General features: G+C 39.0%; 1 protein-coding gene across 1 annotated transcript in view; it reads left to right on the forward strand.

The window, feature by feature from the left end:
- The first annotated feature begins 1,605 nt into the window (after positions 1–1,605).
- LOC145999037 (ras-related protein Rab-37-like) overlaps positions 1,606–25,504 on the forward strand; it is a 279,512-nt gene continuing 255,613 nt past the window's right edge. Inside the window, exons 1-2 of the mRNA XM_083135956.1 lie at positions 1,606–1,982; positions 21,893–22,390. Of these exons, the coding sequence (XP_082992082.1) occupies positions 22,106–22,390 (285 nt within the window). The 5' untranslated portion in view covers positions 1,606–1,982; positions 21,893–22,105. The remainder of the gene's footprint in view (positions 1,983–21,892; positions 22,391–25,504) is intronic.

Below are 25,504 nucleotides of genomic sequence, written 5' to 3' on the forward strand. Positions count from 1 at the left end.
GGGTGCAGAATAGTACAACTGGAGGTCATCGGCATACAGGTGATAACGGCAGTGTTTCAAGATATTTGGCAGGTCATTAATGTATAAAGAAAATAATAAAGGGCCGAGTACACTTCCTTATATTTATTAGTGGTTTACGAGATTCTTGTTTTGATTTTAAAATCTATATTTTGTTTATAGTTATTACAAAGTCGATTCATTAGTGACAACTCTGAACCTGTGCTGCGTGGTTGCAAATATTCAGGAAAAAATTCCATTTAATGAGGGTTTATAGCTACGAAACGAGACGTCAAACAGAAAAACTAGAGGGATGGAAGTTTGCTAGTCTTAAGGTCCTCTTTACGCTGTGAAAGTATGTACTCGCTGTAAAACGATATTTTCACTACATATTTCGAGAGTCGAGGCAAAACGAGACGAAGACAATGTTTTTGCTGCGAATATTGATGTTGCGAGTAAAATTACTAACTTATCTATGTATAAAAGGTGTGTTAAACCGCTGTTGAGCTGCATCCCTCGTTTCTCTGTTGTGGTTTCATTTACAGATTCGATTACTTCCTTGCAATGACCAAAGTTTGGAGTAACGTAATGCAAGTAACTTTTTACTTTTTCGGTTGAGTTACCGAAATTACAAGAATAATTGTAATGATCCTTCGTTACTTTGTGTTACTTTACGTGGGAAAGATTTACTTGCCAGGACGAAACATGCTTTGTTGTGTTGTTTTTAACTTTTGCATGTGTAAAACATGCACTAGAAAAAAGTTGCTATACTTGTGTAAATAATTATATATCGTTTCGTTACAGTTTGACAGTGTAACGTTATTGGTAAACCATTACATTTGGAAGCAAAGTAAGAGTATCTGTAAGTCACCCAATACTGGTTATAACAATGTTGAGATGATCCTAAAGTACATTTGTAAGAATGGTCAAAACTGGTTTTAACTTGCCCAACACATGGAAGACTCGTGTCGTTTCTACATTAAACCTTGGAGTTAAGTTAGTTATTGCTTCCTTAACTTTTCCGACTAAGTGTTAACAGAATTTAGACACATCGGGAAGCAAAAATATATACCGCACACAGTCCTTTTAATGTTGATTTCAGTAATTCGAAAATCCAAAAAAATTGAACTTCAAAATTACACAATTAGCACTTTACGAAATTAAATCTAAAATTCAAGTCTTGCTCTGTTTATAATCAATTTATAGCAAGGTAGAAATATGTCAAAATTGTTCGTTCAAGACTAGCTATTAAAATAATATGCCAGCGCAGCGGTTTTTAAATTATGAATGTGATTTAATTTTATTCATAATTTAATACTCGCATAAAATGATAGATTTTCCCAAAGCATATTTTTATTTCTATTTGCCAAAATAAGTTTTCTATTGTTTTCTTCACTCTGCACGTGCTTCACCAGTTAACCTACGATGCGTTCATCGATCGTTTTCTGGTCGAGTCCAATGCGTTACGCGCTGGGGGAGGGAAGTTGTAGGTGGAAGACATTTGCTCGAGTTTGTTCATTGATTCACAAGTGAATAACGCGCAGCTACACGGAGCATAGCAATTCCAGAATACTGGCAACATTGCATTCTTGCTCCCCGATCCTTCCAGACAAAATATTGGATCACATTTTTGACACGGGGAATTTAGATCTTAGACATTATAGAACGACACAGTTATATCACGATAATATACCGTTTACAATGCTTAAAGTGTCATTGTGATGTGTTCCTTTAGTGTTACAACGGGAGTGAAAGATCGTAACGATGCTGCCATCTACAGCGCGATATGTTAAACTGTTACTTTGAATTGTGGCTTGTATGCAGTGCGCTCTGTGAATGAATGAAAGTCGTGTAACAGATGTCGTGTTGAATCGTTAACAGCTTTGTTTTCACTCGCTGTGCCAATTAAAAGTTGTGAAGCGCGAAGGGAATAGAACGTGGCGCTTAGTGTTTCAGAGAGAAAATGAATCATTGAATATATTCAGGTAAGAAAATTGATAAAATTTCAACTCTATTTATGTAGAGTAGTGACAGTGAGGCATTTTAGAATGAAAGTGCAGCATATTGAATTGATATTACGATATGACTTTTTAAAGTGTAGATTTGTAGTTTTTCATTTTTAAAATTCAATATTTGTTTTTGTTCAAACTGTGTCATTCTGCAACTTTCTAATATTTGGTGCAGTTTGTTGTTAGTTGTGCTAAATATATTGGGTGCGTCCATATCTGATTTGCAACGAATTTAAACGTTTGAGGAATTAAAATAAGTAGTCAGAAGACCAGCATATGGAAGAAATAGGTAATGTAGAACGTTATGTATACACTGATAATTATTATTAGTTATTTTAAACCGAATTACATCGGGTTGCACAGATTATTATGCAATTGAATTAGTTTAAATAATACATCAGCTTTTACACTTGGATAAAATAGGATAAAGACTATTTCTTATGAAACGTATTAGAAGTATAACATACCTGTACGACGTAAAAATTGGCTGAATTATGAATATTGAATTTTATGTACAGTCATGGACACTTCTGCGTTGTAGCAATCCCATTGAAAGCATATAGGGCTGTTAAAGCCCAGAAGTGCACATGACTGTAGGTACGTTTTATCTCTGCTAAATCCAAAACAGGAAAATATCTTCGTCTTGTTTATGGACAATTAAAACTCCATTTACAATATGTACGTATATTTTAATATGTTGCACTTTCGTTGCATAAGATGTTTAGGAACATAATAGTATTTTTCGTAATACAAATATGGTTATTGTCAATCTTTTTTTCGGTGGAGGCGTATTGCACAGTGTTTGGATCCCACTTTAAACTGTAGGCTCATTCCCGACTAGCTTCTCTGTGCATAATGTGGACTTACAACAAAAACTCTAACTTTATTTCAATTGCTATCGTTGTAAATTTCTACTTATATTTCTTTAGAGGCATTAATACCTTCCAGTAATATAATGTTATTATATCCTGACATTTGTGAATGAATTGGTAATATTACGAACAGTCAGAAGTGCTCCTCTATGTCATACAATAGTTAATAATCATATATACTAAGAACAGGTTGATAATAACACAAATACTTGAATATTTCCCATAAACTGCAAATGGACTTTCATATATTTAAATCTAGTTGTATAATTGAGTCAGATTTTTTCGATCAGAAGGATATTAATAATTATGCAGACGCTCATAGTTATCAATGTAATTTCACATGTATCTTTAGCAAAATTTTTAGGAGTGTAAAAGAAATTTAATGACAAAACCGCCTACACTGAAAAAAAAACTTTAATTATGGTACATTAATAGTTATTACCTTAATATATTTGAAATGCATAACTTACATATAGTAAAGAATAGTTCTAGATGTTACGTATTTCTTCGTTCATTTGCTTATGCAGAAACAATTTTCCGTTATTTTACTGTCAGGAATGTGAAGCTTTAAAATTGTATCGATGGCTTCTTTAATGCATAATATTCGGTTTGCTTTGATATTAGCTCTTTTGTTGTTTATAACGGCTTAATCTTAAGTTGCTCAACTTTTGAAATATCCTGTACAATGTAATTGTGGATCTCTATGCACATCGATGATCCCCGAATGTCCCCCCCCCCCAAAAAAAAATCCTTGGGTTCTTTCCAACTTTAATTTCTGGATACATGGATCTCTGTAGAAACAATATGCAAGATTCATAACAGATACCTCTCCTCTGCATTATTTAGGCGTAGAAACTGCAAGCGCCGCTTTCTGCTCTACCTCAAAGCTGTGCAGTTCCAGGAGGCAATTTCACAGACGGTCATAATTCATGCAGAGATTTCCCATGGCACGCGTACAGTGGGTCGCACAAGAATTACTCGGCAAATTGTCCACGACTATTTTCATTAATTTTCCTCTTCCATCCTACGTGTAGGGTATTTAAGGAACGGAGTCTTGTGAATGCTAGTGCAGAGGTTGTCAGCAGCTTGTCTGGCGTTTTGTTTCAATTCTTGAAGCTCTCATTACGTAGAAAAAAAAGAAGATAATAAACTTGCCGAAGAACAATTTGCTTGATAATACTTATTAGGGGTGAGCTGATATCGACATGCCGTGACAGTTTTGCGGTGTAATAAGCCGGAAAATTATACAAAATTCAAAATTTTCATTTCTTTGGCAACAAATATTGTGTGGGAAAGTGTATATTGTGAATACATAATATGTATTTTAATATTTCTGAGTCAATTTTTTCATATTTTGAAGGAAATCTCTGATACTTGTAATTGGAATTTAATACTCACTGATTTTAATCAATATTTAGAACAACTTATAATTGTTCCAATTTCCAAGCAGCCGTTAGAAATCGGCAATAATAGTGGCGGCGATTAGGGGGCAGCTGCCCCCCCCCCACACTTTTTGCTTGTTTTGCCCCTGCACTATGCTAAACCTTATGTACCAAGGAAAGTAAACTGTCCTTGCCCCCCACCCCCCGTTTTGGCACCTTGCCCCCCAGTTTCGGAACCCGATCGCCGTCACTGCTTAGCCCTAATACGTATGCATCTCACTCTATGGAATGAGGTTTCTAGAGAGTACATCGTTTTTCGTCAACTACCGTACCTAGCATGCTTTTGGAATAGTAGGGTCTTGCAATGATTAATACACACAGAACCCAAAACGTGTCAATTGACACATATATTTTGATTTCAATAACACGTTAACGTGCATAAACTGCAAATGATGCACCTTTTAGTGTGTCAAAATACACATAAGAATGTATTAAAGGGTATTTTTATGAGATGAAGTCCCGTGTGATTCACTAAAATGCATCAATTTGGAAGATCAGACAAGATCATTTCGAAGATAACAAACTTTCACTTTTAATGCATCAATGGACACAGCTAAATGTGTAATTTTGTTATCTTCGAAATGATCTTGTCTGATCTTCCAAATTGATGCATTTTAGTGAATCACACGGGACTTCATCTCATAAAAATACCCTTTAATAGATTCTTATGTGTATTTTGACACACTAAAAGGTGCATCATTTGCAGTTTATGCACGTTAACGTGTTATTGAAATCAAAATATATGTGTCAATTGACACGTTTTGGGTTCTGTGTGTATTATTTACGTAAAAGCTTTTTAGTAAATATTTAAAAGCTATTGAATTACAATCAGTTGAAGAGATCAATTCCAGTTGATGTTTCTTCAAAATCTATAGCTCATTTTTGATTGATTACCTGAAGGATCAGTTTTGTCGACCCAACAAAACTACTTATGAATCAGGTTTCCATGTGGGACCTATCCTGTGGCTGTGGTAGTTTCATTGACATTGAAGAGGGTGGAGCAGGCCCCATATCTAAATTTAGGCCACTTGACATGGAATAACCCATATAGTAATTCCCCATCTTCAGTGTAGAAAGAGACATACATAAAGCGGTAGAATATGGAACGGCAGTAGTGTTGTAATAATCCTGGATATTTTCTATGTTAAAGTTTCTCCTCTTTAATGTTGGTGTATTTAATTTTTACCGTAAAATACGCCGTTTCTTATGTATTGATTTTTCAATATCCTTAGTTTCTTCGATTTTTAGGAACACCCCTAAGTGGATTTTGTTTTTATGCCGATTTTTCTGCGAATTTTGATTATAACACCATTAAGCCTTGTTTCCATGATTATGAAAAACTAAGTATGCTGACCAAGGCAGTAATTAATTTTATTAAAAACATAAACTAAACGTAACGTTTCAACCTTCTAGCAAGGTCTTCTTCAGACTCTGTATCAAGTACAAGTACGTTTATTTTATGTTTTTAATAAAATAAATTACTGCCTTGGCCAGCATACTTAGTTTCTGGAATTTTGATGTCCTATATAGAGCTTGTCTTGCAATAAATTCGAATTTTGACTTCTCATGTCCTCATGCAATAGTGCATATCTCTTAACATTATTCTCTCCTCAGGCAATGACATAGCACTTGGGTGAAATGAGATTCTCTCCCTCTTCGCCTCCTCCTTCCCTCTCTCTCTCTCTCTCTCTCTCTCTCTCTCTTTCTCTCTCTCTCTGACTTTCCTTCCCTCCTATTCTCTTTCTCAATGGTAAATTAGTTTCTCTCTTTTCTCTTCTCTGATTCTCTTTTCCAATGGTAAGATTAGATTACCTTTCCCTCTCTCACTCACATACACGCACACACTCACTCACTCATTCACTCACTCTCTCTATCTGAATTTTCTCTTTTCCTATTTTCTTTCTCAATGATGATATTAGAATTTTCTCTCTCCATCTTTCTCAATTGTATTTCTAAATGGTGACATTAGATTCTCATTCTCTCTCTCTCTCTCTCTCTCTCTCTCTCTCTCTCTCTCTCTCTCTCTGTCTGACTCGCTCACTTTTCTCCTTCTCTCTGTTTTCTGCATGTCTCATTTTTCTGTTTCTTTCCTCCTCTTTTTAACTTTTCTCTCTCTGTCATTCTTTATCTCTCTTTTTTCTCATCTTGCTCCTATCTTATTTCTGCATCTTTACTCTGACGATCTTGATAGATGCGGGAAACGTTGCGATATGCTGCTGTACCATGATTCTTACGACGTAATTGAGGCCGTTACTGGAGCTCCAACTTGTAACATATCTCCATCTGTTACATATTTTTTTAAAATTGCAATCCCAGAACGGGCACAAATTCGCACTGGAGATGATCGTTGCCATGGCAACCACGGTTTCCTGTTACGGTTGGTTGTCAAGTGGAGATATTAATCGCTGATCCATTTTTCTGCAGCCCCTCAAGCTCAATTTCGCAAATGGATTTCCATCCGGAGAGCAGGAAATTTGCCAATGCAATCGAGGGTGAAAAACAAACATCGAGCTTTTAGTGGACATTTGATCAGAGAACAATTGAAGTCTTTAGTAGTGGTTGTTGCGAAGAAGGCAAAAGATGAAGTACGGCTGAATTCAACATCATGAATTAATGTGGTTGTTGTAATAAAACTGGTTCATAAATGGAATAGAAACATGCAGTCCATGAAATCCTGTTGCCATAAAGAATGTGGATCCATATACTGTGTCTATAGCTTTCGTATTTTCATTTCTACAAGTCAAAGTTTTTTTAGCACTTTATTCTTATATGGACTCAGAAAATGAATTTTTAAAGAGATAGACACTAGCAAACATAATGGACACAATGAATAGAGAGGAGTAGGAAAAATATAGGAGAAAAATGGAGGAGAGAGGGAGAGAGAGGGAGGGAGAGAGGGGGAAAGAGAGAGAGAGAGCGCGCAAAGTAATAAACATCGGGAAAGGAGAAGAAAAAGAGTTCCAACCATACAGCTTCAAACCCAATTATTCATTTGTAGCTCTGGCAGCACATACTTCCCTGCTTTGGCAAATATTTCAGCTCGTCTATGTAGATACAAGTTTCAATACAATGTGATTTGGTTAGCGCGCTCGTCTTTCATTCGAGCCGGGGAGAGCCCCTGATATTTCGGTATTGACAAACATGTGAGCACAATTGGGAAGCAACTTGAAAATAAGAAGCAGAGGGCTACGGTGTTGGAGGACAGAGCCGACTTTGCCTGGCGAAGTGGTTAACTCAACGCGCTACGTCGCAAGAGATCCCGGTTACGAATCCTGGGGTGGGCATGGGTATTGTTTGTAAGTGTCACTTCATCCCTTACACCGTACCATCATTCATCCTCATCATCGCGATTAGCCTAAAGGTACAGAAAAACGACGCTCAATAAGAAAAGTCAAATCAACTCTTACCTGAATGCCTATCATGGTTTCCTTATACGTGTCTTTAACCACAACTCGATTCCTGGATTGGTTAAACAGAACTTCAGTTCTCCATTACTTAACCAACACTATAACTAACTAACTAACTCTCTAGCCTTCTTAAACCCGAAGGTTCATGGCTGCAGCAACACAGGCCTTCCATGTTTCCCTATCTTGAGCAAGATCTATATACTCTTTTCCATCCCTACCGATTTCCTTTAGGTCCATCTCAACGTTGTCCCTCCATCTTCGTCTTGGCCTTCCTACAGGTCTCTTACCATCTGGTTTCCCAACAAGAATCCTGTAAACTCCTCTTTCCTCTCCCATTCGTGCCACATGGCCTGCCCACCTAAGTCTTCTTGATTTCATTATTCTAATAATATCTGGACATGAATACAAATTATGCAGTTCTAAATTATGTAACCTTCTCCACTCACCTGTCTCCTCATCCCTTTTAGGTCCAAAGATTTTCCTAAGGATCTTATTTCCAAATACTCTCAATTTATGTTCCTCTTTCAATGTAAGGGACCAAGTTTCGCATCCATATAATACTACAGGCAAAATTACTGTTTTGTATATTTTAACTTTTAGTTTCTTAGATATTAAACGAGAAGATAAAAGTTTATGAAGAGAGAAGTAACATGCATTTCCTGAATTAAGCCTACTTTTTATTTCCTCTTTAATATAATTTTCATTTGTTAATATTACTCCTAAGTATTTGAATTTGGAAACTGGTTCAAACGAGTTGTTATCAATAATTAGATTTTGATTATTACCTAACACTTGGTTTCGGCCTGTAAGCATATATTTAGTTTTCTCTTTGTTAACTTCCAAACCTATCTCTTTAGCAGTTTTGAAAAATATTTTAGCATTATTCTTAATTGTATTCACATCATCCCCCAGTAAGTCTACATCATCTGCATATGCTAACAACTGAGTCACACCATTTAATTTTAGTCCTTCTTTAGTTTCTTTTACCTTCCTTACAGCATATTCTAAGGCAAAATTAAAGAGCAATGGAGATAATGCATCTCCTTGTTTTAACCCATCATGAATTGTAAATTTGTCAGACATATTAATACCCACACGAATTTTACTTTCTGTTTCACTACTTAACCAACACTATAGCCTCTGAATTACTTTTAATAATTATAATTGAAGGGCTCGAGTGTAAAGCATGGTAAGTGACATTTGAGTTATTTTTGAGTTATTTTTGAGTTAAGCCCGCATCACACGGAACTGGATTTCCAGTAGGTATGCCCTAGTTGGTGCTGGACTTGCTATCAATTTGCTAGTTTTCGCCTCACACGATACTTATCAGCGTACTTGTCGATAGACTTTTGTTCCCATACGAGGGAAGTTGTAATGGCGGCCGCGTGAGATGTAAACAATGTATCACTTCACATTTTATGAAGCCAATAACTATTCAACCGAGAGGAACAACGTTTCGTATAAAACGTTATTAGGTACTAAACAATGGCGCTGCTTAAATACATACTTTACAAGGTTTACTGTACACGTATGAAAAATATTTTAGTTGTTACAAATGTAAACACCGTGCACTCAGCATAGATGGTGTAACTCAACGCGCCTTTCATGCTGTATACGTTATACATTGCTGGAGTAACACTCGGAAACCACAGACAAAAGCGCTCCTTTGCACACTCACAGATTATCTTCACATGGCGAAACTTTGCTCTGATTGACTGTTCCACAGAATCCAGTCGAGGAAAGCAAGTAGCAATTAGAACATGTCCTATTCCTCCAAACCAGTCAGCCAGGCGGCCATGATTGCTACCTAGAAAGTTAGTTCAGCGCCAACTAGGGCATTCCTACTAGAAATCCAGTTCCGTGTGATAGGGGCTTTACAAAGTAAAATGTGCCATCCTTCAATTTTCGAGTGAAATTGCCATGTCATGCAATTTGCATTGGACTCAGTGAAGCCTTCTGAAATTTGTAAACACGACACGAAAACAATTTATCTACAGTATAGCTTCTAATAACCTCTTTTCTTAATGAACTCAGAAATGACCAATATGTCACTTACCATGTTTTACACCCGAGCTCTTGAATTCTGAATTACGTAACCAAAAATCCAATCCAAACATTACTTAACCAAACTTCTGTTCCTGAATTACTTAGCAAAAAAATCGAATCCCGCATTACTCAACCAAAATTCTAATCGTGATTTATTTGACCAAATCTGGAACTACTGACCCATTAATTTCCTACTCGATATGCAAACCCTCAATCAGGAATTCCTCACTGACATTCTTTATTCTGGTTACTTAAGAAAACCTGTAATCCTGAATTCCTTGATTCTTTATTTGAAACTCTGATGTTGGATTCCTTATTCCATTTACTGACCCTATAGTTTGTACTGGGAATACGACCAATTTCCATTGCCAGAACTGCAATTTGGGGGCAAGCGAAGTGAAGCCTTTTAGTTAACGGTCACGACGTCTGTGGCGCTCTGGAAACGATTTTCCTCGTGTGTTCTCTCCCCGACGTTATAGAGCCTCACGTCTCTCCTTTACAACCAATTTGTCTCGGCGAAGTCAATTGTAATTCTCCGCAGGCGTGGGACGCCCTTTTATTATATATATATTTCTCCTTTCGTGCCTGCCCTTCGCTGACCTTTAAGTAGATCGATCTGTCTCCTTCCCTTAACTCACTCGCTGTTGTTTGTAGTTGGGGAAAACAAGGAGGAAAAATTCCGCAAAAACATCTCCCGCAGTGCACAGCTTGCGTTTTGCCCCAAGCGCTTCTCTTCAATCTTCTCGTCTCTGGCATTTAGATGAATAAATGTCTTGAAAGTGCTCCATTTCGTTTTCGCTGCCATGTTTTGGTCTCAATAAAGAAGGAAAAATGGAGAACGATCATAGAAGGCTCATGTATAAAAACAATTATACGAGGGCTGTTCGGAAAGTAAGGCATACAATTGAAGACTAATTTAAGTATTTACAAGTATACAGAGTATTTCCGTGGCGGAGTGGTTAGCACAGTGAGTTACGCCGATAGAGGTCCCACGTTCGAATCCCAGCCTGGACATAGGTGTTCTTCGGGTGTTCCTTCATAAATTCACCCTATCATCACTCATCCTCATTGTGAAGTATGGTAGTCTTACGTTGTACATTCCTGAGATTGCATGTTATACTAATTAGTTTGGACTAGCCATTACTAATTGTAAATTACGTAATTAAAAGCTGTTAATTGAATAAAAAAATGTTGTATTACTTCAAATGTAGCATAAGTTTTGGGGGAAATTGAAGATGAAGTTACAAGGGAGAGGAGTAAATCTCCATTCAGTATAAAAATTTTATTGTGAACACCCGTATGTGAACCGCACGTGACGCCACTGATGGGTATATAAGAATATTAAACTATTGCGTATATCCAGACAACAGCGAAACAGATCAAGCGAAGATTCACACAGATGCTCCAGAAGAAATTCTAAATTTTTAATATCTTAGCTGTTTTGAAAGGAGAGGAATTTTCGAAAACGACGTCTTTGGCGCGTCGGCCAAACCTTGAGTGTTAAAGCGCACACCAGGAGTGGTTTTACTTAGAGAAAGTGATTGATTGATTGAATTAAAAGTTTTGGGTGCGTCGGCAGTTTAGGCCTTTTTGTACCCTTCAATGTATGCGAGGAAATATCCTATTACCTAAAATTCTGACTTAGAAAAAGTTAAAACTTAAAAAGTGTAAAAAGATCCTTGGGAAAAATTGAAAGTGCGAGGTTGCAAAAAAGGGATCTATCTGCACAAGACAAACACAACACATTTAAAAGTCAAAATATACTAAAACCTTCCTCACAGATAGTGGAAGAGATCAGCTCTTCTCAGAAATCTAAAAACATTTGATAAGACACTGTTGTCATCGTCCAACAGGGATGACAAACAGTTGGAGATATTAAAAGTCTGTCTGAAGAACGCAAAATCGGCACATTCAACAAGAATATGCCGAATACTCAAAACGACGTTACAAACACAACACATCGGAGGGTCCAACCGTTGCAGGAAGTGACCATGCGTTAGTCGGCTGTGACCAATACGCAGCCGGGTATGAAGAACTTCTCGACGAGAGGGACGAGACGAAGAACGCCATGCGCCTATGGTAGGCTTAACAGCGTGAAGCTTTTTCCCCGTTAACTTAGAGAAATTATATGTGCATGATTCCACATTTCAGGAAGAGGCGAATTTGCTTCCATTTCCTGCGAGATTGATTTCCTATTATTGCGAACATCCACTTACAATTCCCGCTCTCGCGCTCTCTCTCGTTGTTTCTACGTCATATTGGAAAAACAATTGACTGACGCCCCGCCGTCGTCAAGGCGATTGAAAGGATTCGCTCTGAATTGTTTCCTCGTAGGCGTCGTCTTCCATATTTAGGTCAAGTGCAACCGAAGTTAGCCAAACAAACCCCTGCTGGCTATTTCAATGACTGCAGCCGATCGATAACCATCTGACGTCACCTGTTACGTCACGGGCGAACAGCATCTGGCGTTCGGAGCAACGTTCCAGGAAGGGATTTCCAGGGATCAATATGCCATGATAAGATGCTCTCGTCGCTTGAGAAGATTATCCGATGCTCTCGTGGGTGGATAAGCGACCAGCTATTGCAGAGATAAATTGTGTTCAATAAGAGCATTTGGTTGCATCAGCTTCTTCCATAGAAGTGTTCGCAGGAGAATCGGAACAATTTGAGGCTTCGTATGCTGCTTATTAACCTCTTACTGACTATAGACTGAAGGTGACGTAATTTGTGTTGTTCTTATTTTACGTCGCCTTTCTGCCTATTGGGGCCAATCGCGAGAATGTGGATTAGGCAAAGGGATAGAACACTAATCTCCAAGTTTTGACTCGAACCTGGAACCTTAGGTGTTACGATCAAACTAAGCTCTCCCAGTGCATCGCAGCGTGTCATGAAGATACTGCAACGATACTTCACACTGAATATATATTGTACGCGAAGGATGAGCAGACTTTAACACAATTTTAAAATTAAATTGCAAGTCCTCAGCGCTCAACTGGTTTTCATAATGTTATTATACTTACATTGCAAGAATAAAACAACACAACTCAACTTCCAAAATATTATTTCACTTTATAGCATTTGATATAAACTCATTTTCGATTTCTGACACAAGACATTTTAAGTCAATCTTCTTACATATAACAAAAACGAATCGAAATCAACAACTTAAAACAAATATCGACATTGATACAGCGTTCTTAATCTCAATAGTTCCCTGTTAATTTTATAAACTTGTACGCAATAGAAATCAAGTAAATATTAGTTATTTGTGAATGTAGAAGAGAGTCACAATACTTAAAGTGTTTGGAGGTAGGTAGGACTCTACACATTCTCGAGCTCTACCAGTCGTCATCGCACCTCCAGAATCGCCCACAGACACCCATTGATGAGAGTGTGGGTCAACAGCAGTGCCGCTTATGTCGACAGTAACGCCGACCTCCGTGACGGAATGGATAGCACGACGTCAGGGGTCCCTGGTTCGAATCCCCGCCTCTGTATGGGTGTTCGTTGTGACCCTTCATCAGTCATCATCATATTTGCGATTAGCCAAAAGTGGCAGAAAAGCGAAGTAAAATAACAAAATTCTCACTTGAAATCACCAGCCGTATCGATTTGACCACCGCGACAACATTTGGATCATTTCCTTAATATTACACTGAGCGCGATCTTTGTACCGTAATAGTTTCTGCGAATCCTATTGTTGAGATTTTCTCCTGAAGATGTCCAAGTTATGTTGATGCGGAGAGATACGAACGACGTCATCATTTATGCGATTGATTACAGGAGAATATTTTATGGAGCGTAGTTTATGTCCATTAATATTGTAGTCGTTAAAACGATACACTCAAGTGGATGAAAGGACTATCAAAGGTCACGTGTCCCCGTTACATCCAAGCTTTGTGTTTGAAACACATTAGTGCACATTTATCAGATATGCCATTTTAATCGAACAGCGACTACAACGCTCCTAACGGCAAGCTTTATAACTCGCCACGATAGCATCTTGATTGCCCCAAATTATACCAATGGAAGTCTTGAGTTTACTTCAAAACTTTCTCAATAAGGAATCTTCCTCTGTAAGCTACGACAATTTTAAAATTATCCCAGATTCAAGAGGAAGTTTAAATTAAGTTCACCACTTACAGAAATACCAAGTTTATTGCTTTCAGTGTTGCCAGGGCCTCACCTTTATCACTAAGCGCTACAATGTTGAACATGAATATTTATGTAACTTCAATTCAGGGTTCTAGCTCTGACAAATGCAAGATTATCTTCTACGTGTCAGTTCGCTTAATCATATCAACTTCTGGCTCGCAGTTTCAATACAAACGCTTCACATTAGGGCGGTGCTACATAGTATGCCACGGGTATGCATATTTAAAGTAGGATAATTGGCAGATGGGTAAGCATCTGACAACCAATCAGGAACCAATCCGAAAACTGAAAGAAAACTCGCATCAGCCAATCAGCTGTCAGTATTTACGATATGCATGCCACGTTTTGGATGAATGACCACACTGACGCTCAGTCAATAATAAACATACTCTATAGTACTATCTGTAAAAAAAAAATATCTTCATATAAATGTAGAATAAGAAGATGTGGTATATAGGTGTGTATATCTGACTCTTGTCGTGCAATGCGAATGTTATAGTAGACCAGCCAAAGACCAAAATTGTGAATTTTACCTGCTTGGAATATTAATAATCGGCACCCATGCTAAATCAATCAGTTATAGGTCAGAGATAAATACTAGGATGGACGCCACTTAAAATTTTGACCTTGAAGGTTATGTTAAGGTCATATTGTGCCCCCAAAGGTCAAATCACATAGTTATCCAAATATAGTCATGTAATATAGCCATGGACGTCCGCAGGATTTTCTCCAGGGAAGGGCAAGGAGGATATTTTTTCCAGGGGGGGCAAACAAGGCGCATTTCCCCCCATAATAGTTCAAAAAAACATTGCTTAAATTTGAATTTAGCATGTTCTTGCAATAATTAACATATATTATTGTGGCTGAAATGAAATTATGTGTGAAATATATTTTTGGTTGACTTTCATTTTCCAGGGCCGGGCCACGGCCACCCTTCCCCCCTCCTCCTTCCAGACGCCCATGAACATATCAAAAGAAAGGCACGGACGAGACAAACAAAGTTAGGTACGATTTTTAAGTAAGAATATCGATCTCAGAAGTAGGTCATGAAGGGGGTTTCTTATGTACGTGTTGCTTAACCCTTAGTACGCCGCACGGTCTGACGAAAGTAAGCCCAGTGTCGCCGAGGCTTTGAGCGGGAAATTTGAATTTGTATACATAATGGAGAAAAATCGTAATAACTCTGGCACTATGGGACCAATCTACTTCGGATAACTTTTGTTTTGCAGGCAATACATCGGTGCATGCAACCATGTAAAATTTGGATGCCCCAACCACGGGGGGGTTACGGGCGGGGGCTGCATTCCCCAATTTCAATGAAAAAAATAAAAATGTGGAGTTTGCCCCCTCTTCTCCAGCTACTTTGGGGAGAAAACCGGAACTTTTGCTTTTTTTTTCAAAGAATGGACCTTCCGCAACAGAATGAAACTTGATTCATGTTCGTGGGTGCAATACAATTTGAATAATAAGGCAAAACGTAAAACTCTAGCGAATTTTAGTCAATTTGCATATTATTCACAAAATTGTTATAATTGACACTATGGGACCAATCTACTTCGGATAACTTTTGTTTTGCAGGCAGAACATCAGTGCATGCAACCATGTAAAATTTGGATGCCCCAACCGTGGGGGGCTTACGGGCGGGGGCTGCATCCCCCCAATTTCAATGAAAAAATCATAAAAATATGGAGTTTGCCCCCTCTTCTCCAGCTATTTTGGGGAGAAAACCGGAACTTTTGCTTTTTTTTTAAAGAATGGACCTTCCGCAACAGAATGAAACTTGATTCATGTTCGTGGGTGCAATACAATTTGAATAATAAGGCAAAACGTAAAACTCTAGCGAATTTTAGTCAATTTGCATATTATTCACAAAATTGTTATAATTGACACTATGGGACCAATCTACTTCGGATAACTTTTGTTTTGCAGGCAGAACATCAGTGCATGCAACCATGTAAAATTTGGATGCCATAACCGTGGGGGGCTTACGGGCGGGGGCTGCATCCCCCCAATTTCAATGAAAAAATCATAAAAATTTGGAGTTTGCCCCCTCTTCTCCAGCTACTTTGGGGAGAAAACCCGAACTTTTGCTTTTTTCATTCGCACTTGCATCTTGTGTAGCTACTGTGTCCGGAAGGAAACGTTTGTGCGTTAGGGAAATCGATGAGCTGTTATATGATACGAAGTGTTTATGGTGAGGCCATTGTTAGTCCTAACAGAGGAGGGAGGGAGCCCTTGCAATCCTTTCTTTTGTCTATACTTCTGGATAGACGCATGCTTTAGACTCATGCTTTTGGCCTCTGGTTATCGTCAAGCTTCATTGCATTTCTAACATAGAGGCGACAGAAAGCTGACACTGCCAAATCTCATCCAATCCCCTCTCTCCTTGCCCTACCCCCCACCCCTGCCACTACTTCAGCTCGATCACCAGGTCTAAACACAAAGAAGAATGTGTGCCTTATCAGTACTAAATCACAGCGTTGGAAGCTTGGAGGAAAACAGCATCGTAAATACCAAGCATTTATTGTGTCTGTCAATTGAAGAGCGAACACGTGTTTGGGTGAGCCCAAACACGTGACATATTCCGAGAAAGGAGGGGGTGGGGGGATTTGGAATTTTCGAAACACAATTGCAAAACATGTTCCCGAACGAACTGTCAGTGTTTCAACCTCAATATACAAATATAAGTGTGGCAAACCCTCGATAATTGTACCTAAAGCTGTTTGTAACATATGTGTTACAGCGGCTACAAGGGACATACTTTTTTTGTAACATATGTGTTACGGCGGCGAACTAAGGGTTAATAACCTGGCCGTAATCGCGGACTCCCGTCTCGAAAGCCAGACAACAGCGGCGATGGGTTTCGCGCTTATTCGTATGTTCAATTTTGGTTTCGCGATTAATCCGTTTCGCTGTAATTCCTTTCCCGCTTATTACATTTCGCGTGTAAACCTTTCGCGCTTATTACATTTCGCGTTTAAACTTTTCGCGCTTATTACATTTCGCGTTTAAACTTGTCGCGTTTGCTACGTTTCGCGTTTAAACTTGTCGCGATTATTACAATTCGCGTTTAAACCTTTCGCGCTTATTACATTTCGCGTTTAAACCTTTCGCGCTTATTGCATTTCGCGTTTAAACTTTTCGCGCTTATTGCATCTCGCGTTTAAACCTATCGCGTTTACTACATTTCGCGTTTAAACCTGTCGCGTTTACTACATTTCGCGTTTAAACTTTTCGCGTTTAAACCTATCGCGTTTACTACATTTCGCGTTTAAACCTTTCGTGCTTATTACATTTCGCGTTTAAACTTTTCGCGCTTATTACATCTCGCGTTTAAACCTATCGCGTTTACTACATTTCGCGTTTAAACCTCTCGCGATTATTACATTTCGTGTTTAAACCTTTCGCGATTATTACATTTCGTGTTTTAACCTTTCGCGCTTATTACATTTCGCGTTTAAACCTGTCGCGCTTATTACATTTCGCGTTTAAACGTTTCGCACTTATTACATCTTGCGTTTAAACCTATCGCGTTTACTACATTTCGCGTTTAAACCTCTCGCCATTATTACAATTCGCGTTTAAACCTTTCGCGATTATTACAATTCGCGTTTAAACTTTTCGCGCTTATTCCTGTCGCGGTTACTCCGTTGCGCGCTTAATCTCTTTCGCGGTTATTCCACCATCCTGCTGACGCAATTGGTTTAGTTTTGACTTGTCTTTTTATCCTGTTATTTACGATACCAGCTTTACATACTGCTGCGCGGGTTGCGGTAGAGGAAGGATGTGCTATATAAGTGGCAGCTCGAGAAGCGTTCGCCCATTTTCCTATAAAACAGAACGACCCTGCGAACCCTCATCCCACATTATCGGAATCACTTGAATTCTAATAACAGGGTTAAGAGCTCATGGCCACAGTGGCATTGTGTTCCTGAAATTAGAGCAGACACAATTAGAGGTTTCGCGCGGTTTTTTCCACACCTGCCTACACTGCAGTTCTGCTGGCAAGTCGACAATCAATATCGATTGATACGTTTCTTTGTGTTGTTCCTTCTCACTCTGTCGTGACGCTTTTCATTTGCTCGGGACAAATATAATAATTATGGCTAGGATTTTCATGACTTAGCATATTTTATTTTGGTAAAGGGTGATGTGTGCCCCAAACATATCGAAATTCATATTATGAAGAAACAAATTAAGATAAGGAGCTTTTTAAGGACATATTTTGGCATATTTGGTCATTTTTGCGTGAAAGAGCATATTTTGATGGATTTTCGGTCATATTCACCATATGTTTGCATTTTCAAGAAATATACAGACATTTTCGAAGTGGATTCATTCTTACTCCCATGTTTACTCGAGAGTTTTTTTTTTGGACTGTAGCAAAATCTTTTTCACTTTTATTTGAAAATTTACAGAAAGTGTTCATTGTGCATCGTAACTCAGGGCCCATAAAGTAAACTAAAAATAGTACGTATGTGAAAATATCTCAGCATTTAGATATTGATGATTGAAACAGTCCAGTTACAAAAGAGCAAATTTTGTACAGGGTGTCCCACTTAAAGGTAGTGTGTACAAGTACAAACCACGCACCATCGACGAATTACGTGAGAACATCCGCCGTGAAATCCAGGCAGTCACGCCGAATACTCTGGCAGCAACATTCACGAACATGCAGCGCCGTGTTGAACTGTGTATACAGGTGGGGGATGTCACTTCCAGCACTTCTTGTAATGTACCTTCATTTCTCAACCATAAAGGTATGTCATGTACACATTTGGTTTCATATCCTCTTTTATTAAGATTTTTATAACACTTTTTCCGGGGCCCCTTACGAGTGGGACACCCTGTACAATTTTAGGTCATAACAGCATATTTTATTTTGGTTATTTTTAGGTCATAGAAATCCTAGTAATAATAATAATAAGGTACTATTATAGTATGGGGGTGACACCTATAAATGATATATTTCGCACTTTTTACATTGCTAACGTACTATTTTGGAATGCGGAACATTTCCTAAGGTGAAATAATGCATTTCTAACTAAGATAATGTCTTATTTCTTACATTTACGAGTACTTACTGTTACTTGTTATTTCGATTCTGTAACACATTATGGCGGGCGATAGCGTACTGGTTCAGGGCGCGTTGTGCGAGTGTTTTGTCGATTTATGCAGTGTTGCAATCTCGTTCACCGGAAAATACCTACTTTTGTGCCCGGATTTGAAATTATGCTAATATGTCGCAAACCATTGACGTTAGCCCCCAAAACCATTGACGTTAGCCCCCAAAACCATTGACGTTAGCCCCACAAACCATTTACGTTAGCCCCAAAAACCATTTTCCGTAAGGTTAGGTTAGGTTAGGCAAGCATAGTTAAAGAAAAAAATACTCGACACGTCATGTTCTGGCGAGGCTGAAACACTGACTATGGGGTTGCATCATCTTAACACACGGAACATCGTGCAGAAAGCAAATGGCGGCAGCAGAAACAGCGTGTCGGACAGAGATTTTCGCAGAAAACGAAAAGTATTCGCATTAAAATGCATCAAAACTACATTCACGAACTTCCACAACGCTACAGAAAATGATTTCCGTAAGTACTTTCTCCTGTAAATTTGAAGAAATCCGTTTCCCTTATACTATAATGTTACCACTAATAATAAAGCTCCATCTGGAACGACCTATCTGTGCACGAAGTTGATTTGTATAAAAATGCTTTTGCTACGGCGTTGCGAGTCTCAGCGACCAACTAAGCGAGGCTCTGCGGCCCAGAGATTAAACCAGCGCGTTCTAGGTTCCAACAAGTGTGATTGTTGCTTTGTTTTTGTTTGTTGGCCTTTAGCCAGGTGCTACGGGACTCGGTTTATCTCTCTCTCCAGCACCCATGTTTTTGACATTTTTTTCGATTTCTCAAATTCCTTGCTTTTTCCTTCTTTCAATATTTCGCTTCTTGGGTACATTTTTCCCCTTCAACTCCACGAGAATATAAAAAGTGCCATTTGTCTTAAATAGTGCATTTTTTATGATTTGAACAGAAATTAAAATACATTTCTTATTAAGTAAAAAGGCAGTGTTTTATATCCAACCCGTGACAAGAAATTGTTCACTCGAAAAATTAAGTTAAAATTGCAGTACAGCGTAAGTTAGCAAATGTTTTTTTTTTAATCAACGTTGTGAACATTCCATACAGTCAGTAACAATTTCTTACCCTTTGCCCCCAACAACCCATTTCCTGCTTTCTCAATTAATTTAGCGATGTTTTGAATACCGTGATGCTTAGCATCTTATAAAGAGTGTTTAAAAAGTCGCACAACCCAAACTTTGGAAATGTATATCATGAAAACCGTAAGAGATATTTACACCGGGTTTTCTGCATTATAAAGCCTCATCCATTGAGATCTTTTTCAACGCTTAAAATTATCAGTTCACTCCGTACAGAAAATTATATAAATTAATAACTGACGGAAAGCAGTATTCAATTTTTTCCAGAAATGAACTTCTGAGTAAGAAAAATATGTAAGAAATTATGGAAGGGTCATAATTAGACATTTGATGACTGATGCCATGTCAGTCTGTCATTTGCGACCAATATTGGTCATGTGCAACATTTGATGAATTTTTGACTGGCGATTTTATGGGTTGACTGAAAAGTGCCATTCTTGGTACATATCTCCGTATATGGCAACACTAGCAGGTCGAAATATTGCCAACAGTCGCATGCAACATGTGTGTAAGTATTGGCTATACATTTACGTGAAAAATCAAGATTTTGTGCCGAAATTGGACTTTTGAGAGAATCCTAGGCTGCCCCTGGTTACATTGAATTCTCTTCGCTCACTTTCGTCGCTACTGTGCCTGTTTGTTTTAATTGATTCAGCATGGCGTATTCATTGGAGCAGTGCATGTACATTGCTGAAGAGTATTTTACTACTCATTCTTACACTCATGTGCAAAAGGTTTACCAATAACAATGCCCTGCTTCTGCTGTACCTCACAAAGCAACTGTTTTTACAACCAGTCAAACACCAACAAATGCTCCCACAAATTGTTTAAGAGTTGGTATTTATTGTTAAAAATCAGTTTTCAGCAAATTAACAATGTATTTGAAAATAATGTAATTGCTTTTATTTAGGTAGATGCTAACATAAATTTATAAACCCTACAGGATTAGTTTAGTGCATAAAGCCGGTGTAAATATCTGTTACGATTTTCATGATATACATTTTCAAAGTTTGAATTGCTCGACTTTTGGAACATACTGTAGTATGCACAATTGCTAGTAGGTGGTTTCCTGGCGCCTGATTTTCAGAGCTGGCGCCTAGCATTGAAGAAAATTTTTCGAGCACTGCTTATAGCTACAAATCTGGGAAAGTATTTTCAGGGTAGTTATATTTAATCAGCAGTGTTTAGTTTCATATTTCATTGTACAGAAACTGTAAGAAAATGTTGGTTAACTATTAGTAAATTTGAACAGGTGTTCTCGGTTACCAGCCAGGTTAAATCGGAGTAAGCTTTCAACGTTTCGAGCGCATACATTGAAACAACATCTCATCCCTGAAGATGAGAGCAATGTATGCGTTGGAAGCTAACTCTGATTTAACCTGGCGATGAGTTGCTGGTACCCACACGAGATTAACGGAGAGTAGCCACTACTCGTGGTGAGATCCTGTGAGTTGCTGGTACCCACACGAGAGTAACCGACAGTAGCCCCTACACGCGGTGAGCTTCAACGTTTCGAGCGCATACATTGCAACAACATCTCATCTTTGAAGATGAGAGCAATGTATGCGTTGGAAGCTAACTTCGATTTAACCTGGCTGGTAACTCAAGAACACCTGTTCGAATCACGTCGCCAGGAAAGCTACAATTCATATTATTAGTTAATTAGTTATGTAGTGTGGGCGTCCCAAAAGTAACAACGGAACGGCTCATTAATATAAATCTTTCTTTGTCGTTTCAGGTTACGCTGTAAAACTCCTTCTCGCACGTGTTCTCGGAGCCGAATAGATTCGCTGGTCCTGAGTTCGATGCCCACTCTTACCGAAACTCTCTCGTGGCCCTCCGAAGCGTCTGTATTCCGCGTTCTCTCTTTGGCGTGACTCGCGATGAGTTGCTGGTACCCACACGAGATTAACCGAGAGTAGCCCCTACCCGTGGTGAGATCCGGGGAAAGATGACGGACGATAGCATGAGCGACGACGTGTTCGAGTCCCCCGAGGAGACGAAGGCGGGGAAGCAGTTCGGGTACACGGGGAGCCTCAGCGATTACTCCCGACCAAGCAGCGGGTACTGCTCGCGCCCCAACAGCGGGTACTTCGATGTCAGCGATGGTCTGAAGGTGGTGAAGGCTGACGACGAGAAGAAAACCCCTTCCCCCACGGGGTACAGGGACTACACGCCCCCTGTCGAGCTCCTGCAGGCGCGTGAGGAAACCTTGGAGGAGCAGATGGTCCACAAGGTAAGTGCGTCAGCGTTCAGGCTATTTGCATCTCTTAAAAGAAAAAAGTAAGTGGGAGCTGATCTAATTTTTGGATTTGAATTTGAATTTCAATTATTGTTTGCGTTAGCACTTAAAGGCTATTTTGCACCCGTCACTTTATACGGGGTCCAGCCCCCTTACCATAACTAAAATAACATAACTGTAACGTCATGTTGTAACTAAAACATTAAAGCCGGACCCTGTGGCCGAGTGGTTAGCACATCGCGCTGCAACGCCAAGGGTCCCGGGTTCGAATCCCGCTAGGGCTTGGTTGTTTGTGAATGTCCATTCATCAATTTCATCATTTCATCACTCATCCCCATCTTCGGAAATTAGTCAAGAGGCACCAAACGCGAAGCAAGATAAACTAACTCACTCACTCAGTCAGTAAAACATTAAAATATTCTAACACCATTAAGCCTTGTTTCCATGATTATGAAAAACTAAATATGCTGACCAAGGCAGTAATTTATTTTATTAAAAACATAAATTAAACGTAACGTTTCAACCTTTTGTACTTGATACAGAGTCTGAAGAAGACCTTGCTGGAAGGTTGAAACGTTACGTTTAGTTTATGTTTTTAATAAAATAAATTACTGCCTTGGTCAGCATATTTAGTTTTTCATAAAATATTCTGACTCGTTAAAAGCTGAGGCTGTAAATGGGCACTCGGCACACGCAAGGACAAAAAAAACAAAAAAAACAGGACAACACACACAAAATTATACTGGCCATAGGGACAGTCGCCAGAGCCTCCTTCGTCTGCAAAACGCAGTCCAGGGTGTACTAGCAGGTTACCCCTTACACCCCGATCTACTTTTTGCTACATAGCTCTATCTGTCCACCAATCGACTTCGAAGATGTGTGCCTCGATGAGTGTCAACAACCTCGGTTGCGAAGTAAGAGCTGTAGGGGCAACATCGCTCTCCCGTTACAACGTTGCCACGTGTACGTCTGTTTTTGTCGATTATTTGTATTAGCTTCTTTGTACAGTGTTTTGTGCACTAATTTTCCGTGCTTTGTATACTGTTGTACAACTTTTATCAATTAACGGCGCTGATGAACACTCTCCTCCCCCGTAAAATCAGTAGGCGTAAATGGGTTCTGGATCGTGAAGAACCTTTTTCATCTTCAAAGTACTTGAATTCGGTCCCGGAACCATTTTTCCGGATCAATTTAAAGTACGGTCCAAGTTCGGTATTGAAGTGAAGCAATACACATCTTGGACCGAATTTTAATTGGGCAAGAAAGAAGATTCCGGTCCTGTTACCGAACCGAATAGAGCCCATTATAATTTATGGGATCCTAGACCTTCAACAACCCTGGTTTGACTGATGATGTCATTTATTTTACTTCTCTATGCTGTCAGTTTTGGCCAATCGCTAGGATGAGAATTTTATAATGTATTTCTAATGTATTTAAAAACCCTCAATAGAGACAAGTCTTCAGTTACAGAAGGTAACACTATCTAATTTACTCTTGCACTTTACCTAATACATATCCTCCATCCTATCCAGATAGGATAGGATAGATGTAAAAATTCCAAAGCAGAAATTGAAAATAAGGGATATGTTTGACGGTGCATAGACTAAAAAAAGGTAAAGTGCTCCCCTGTGCATAGCACCACGCCATGAAGGCGTATAGGGGGTGTGGGGGTAACGCCCCACACTTTCTTGATCCGGTCGTGAGTGGGGGTGATGTGATCAGCATCACGCCCCTAACCGCCTTTACCCCCCAGGGTTCCCCCCAGGTACCCATGTTATTCGACGCTGGGTGGGCGCCGGGGCCGCTTCCACCGTTAGAAAAGTTCCCGGATTTGAACCGGCCGGGGATCGAACCCGGGACCTTGAGCATGGTAGTCAGACACGTTACCGACTGAGCCACCGCGGCCACCTGTCCATAGACCAGCACAACTTTATTAGATTTTAATAAACGTTATTGAAATATGATTTTATACTTATCAGGCAATGTATATTGATTAAGTTTTCTGTTATTCTCTTTCGTAAAGCGGTATATAAATTATATACTATTTGCAGCTTTCGTTGCTATGATGACGAAAAATAGCATGGAATCTAAGTCAGCATACATGACTAAAAAACAGTAAAGTTAAGAGTGAACCGTGTGAGAGTTTGTTTTATTCTTTATATGCACATGTGTACCCCCTCCCCCACAAATATCTTCACCCTCGTATATAGAAGAACTTGTAAACAAAATAAACTTAAGTAAGAGTGCCGTAAATATCATAGAGAAGCGAGCATCGCATGTCAAATTAAAGAAAATGAAATGAAAGAATATCAAATAAAAGGATGCCTCTACTGACAAGATAGGAATATGCTTTTGTTTGCTGTCTTGAGCTATTCTTGAAACTTCAAATCAATATATTTCTCTGTAATTCTCCAAAATAGAAGCAAGTTCGTGCAGAGATGAATAACGAACCCATTTCTCTGCTCTTGGAAGTGTTTGCCAATCATGCACTAAGAATAGTTCCGTCCACGCAAATCTCGATGTTCTTTCATATTTATCATCCGCATGCAAGCTATTTTCAAATCGGTTCTGATTTGCAATTCGCTCAACAGATGTCTCTCACAACCGGATTGGTTGAAGCAGATCGTTCGTTGTGCACGTGTAGTTTACTAAGCGTCCGCCAGATGTCTGCCAAGCTACCCATTTACTTCTTTTAACGAAAGATGAGGGTTTTCGGGGAGATTTATGAACGATTGGTGGATATAAAGCTTTTCTCAAGAAGATTGGTTCTTCTGCTAAATACTTCTCGCATTACTCAACTTCAGCATGGGACTAACATCAAAGGTTGATCAAAAAGAATGAGAAATGCTGTGTAAGTCATACCGGGAGATCATATTTCATGTATTGTTTATGATGTATCATTTATGTGATCCATCATTTAATAAATAATAACAATACTTTTTTTAATTAGGCCTAATCGATTTTCCAGGAGGGAGTGGGTAAACTGATTTCCTTGGGATGCCCCGTTTTTGGGGCGGCTGAAGTCTAAGGCGCCATGCACAGAGGGCGCCAATCAAATTAAAAACTAGGAAGTCAGAATATGCGACGCAGAAATTTACACTTGTCTCA

Source organism: Lepisma saccharinum, chromosome 14 (genome assembly GCF_977018435.1).
Source record: "Lepisma saccharinum chromosome 14, izLepSacc3.1, whole genome shotgun sequence".
Classification (NCBI taxonomy): Eukaryota; Metazoa; Arthropoda; class Insecta; order Zygentoma; family Lepismatidae; genus Lepisma; species Lepisma saccharinum.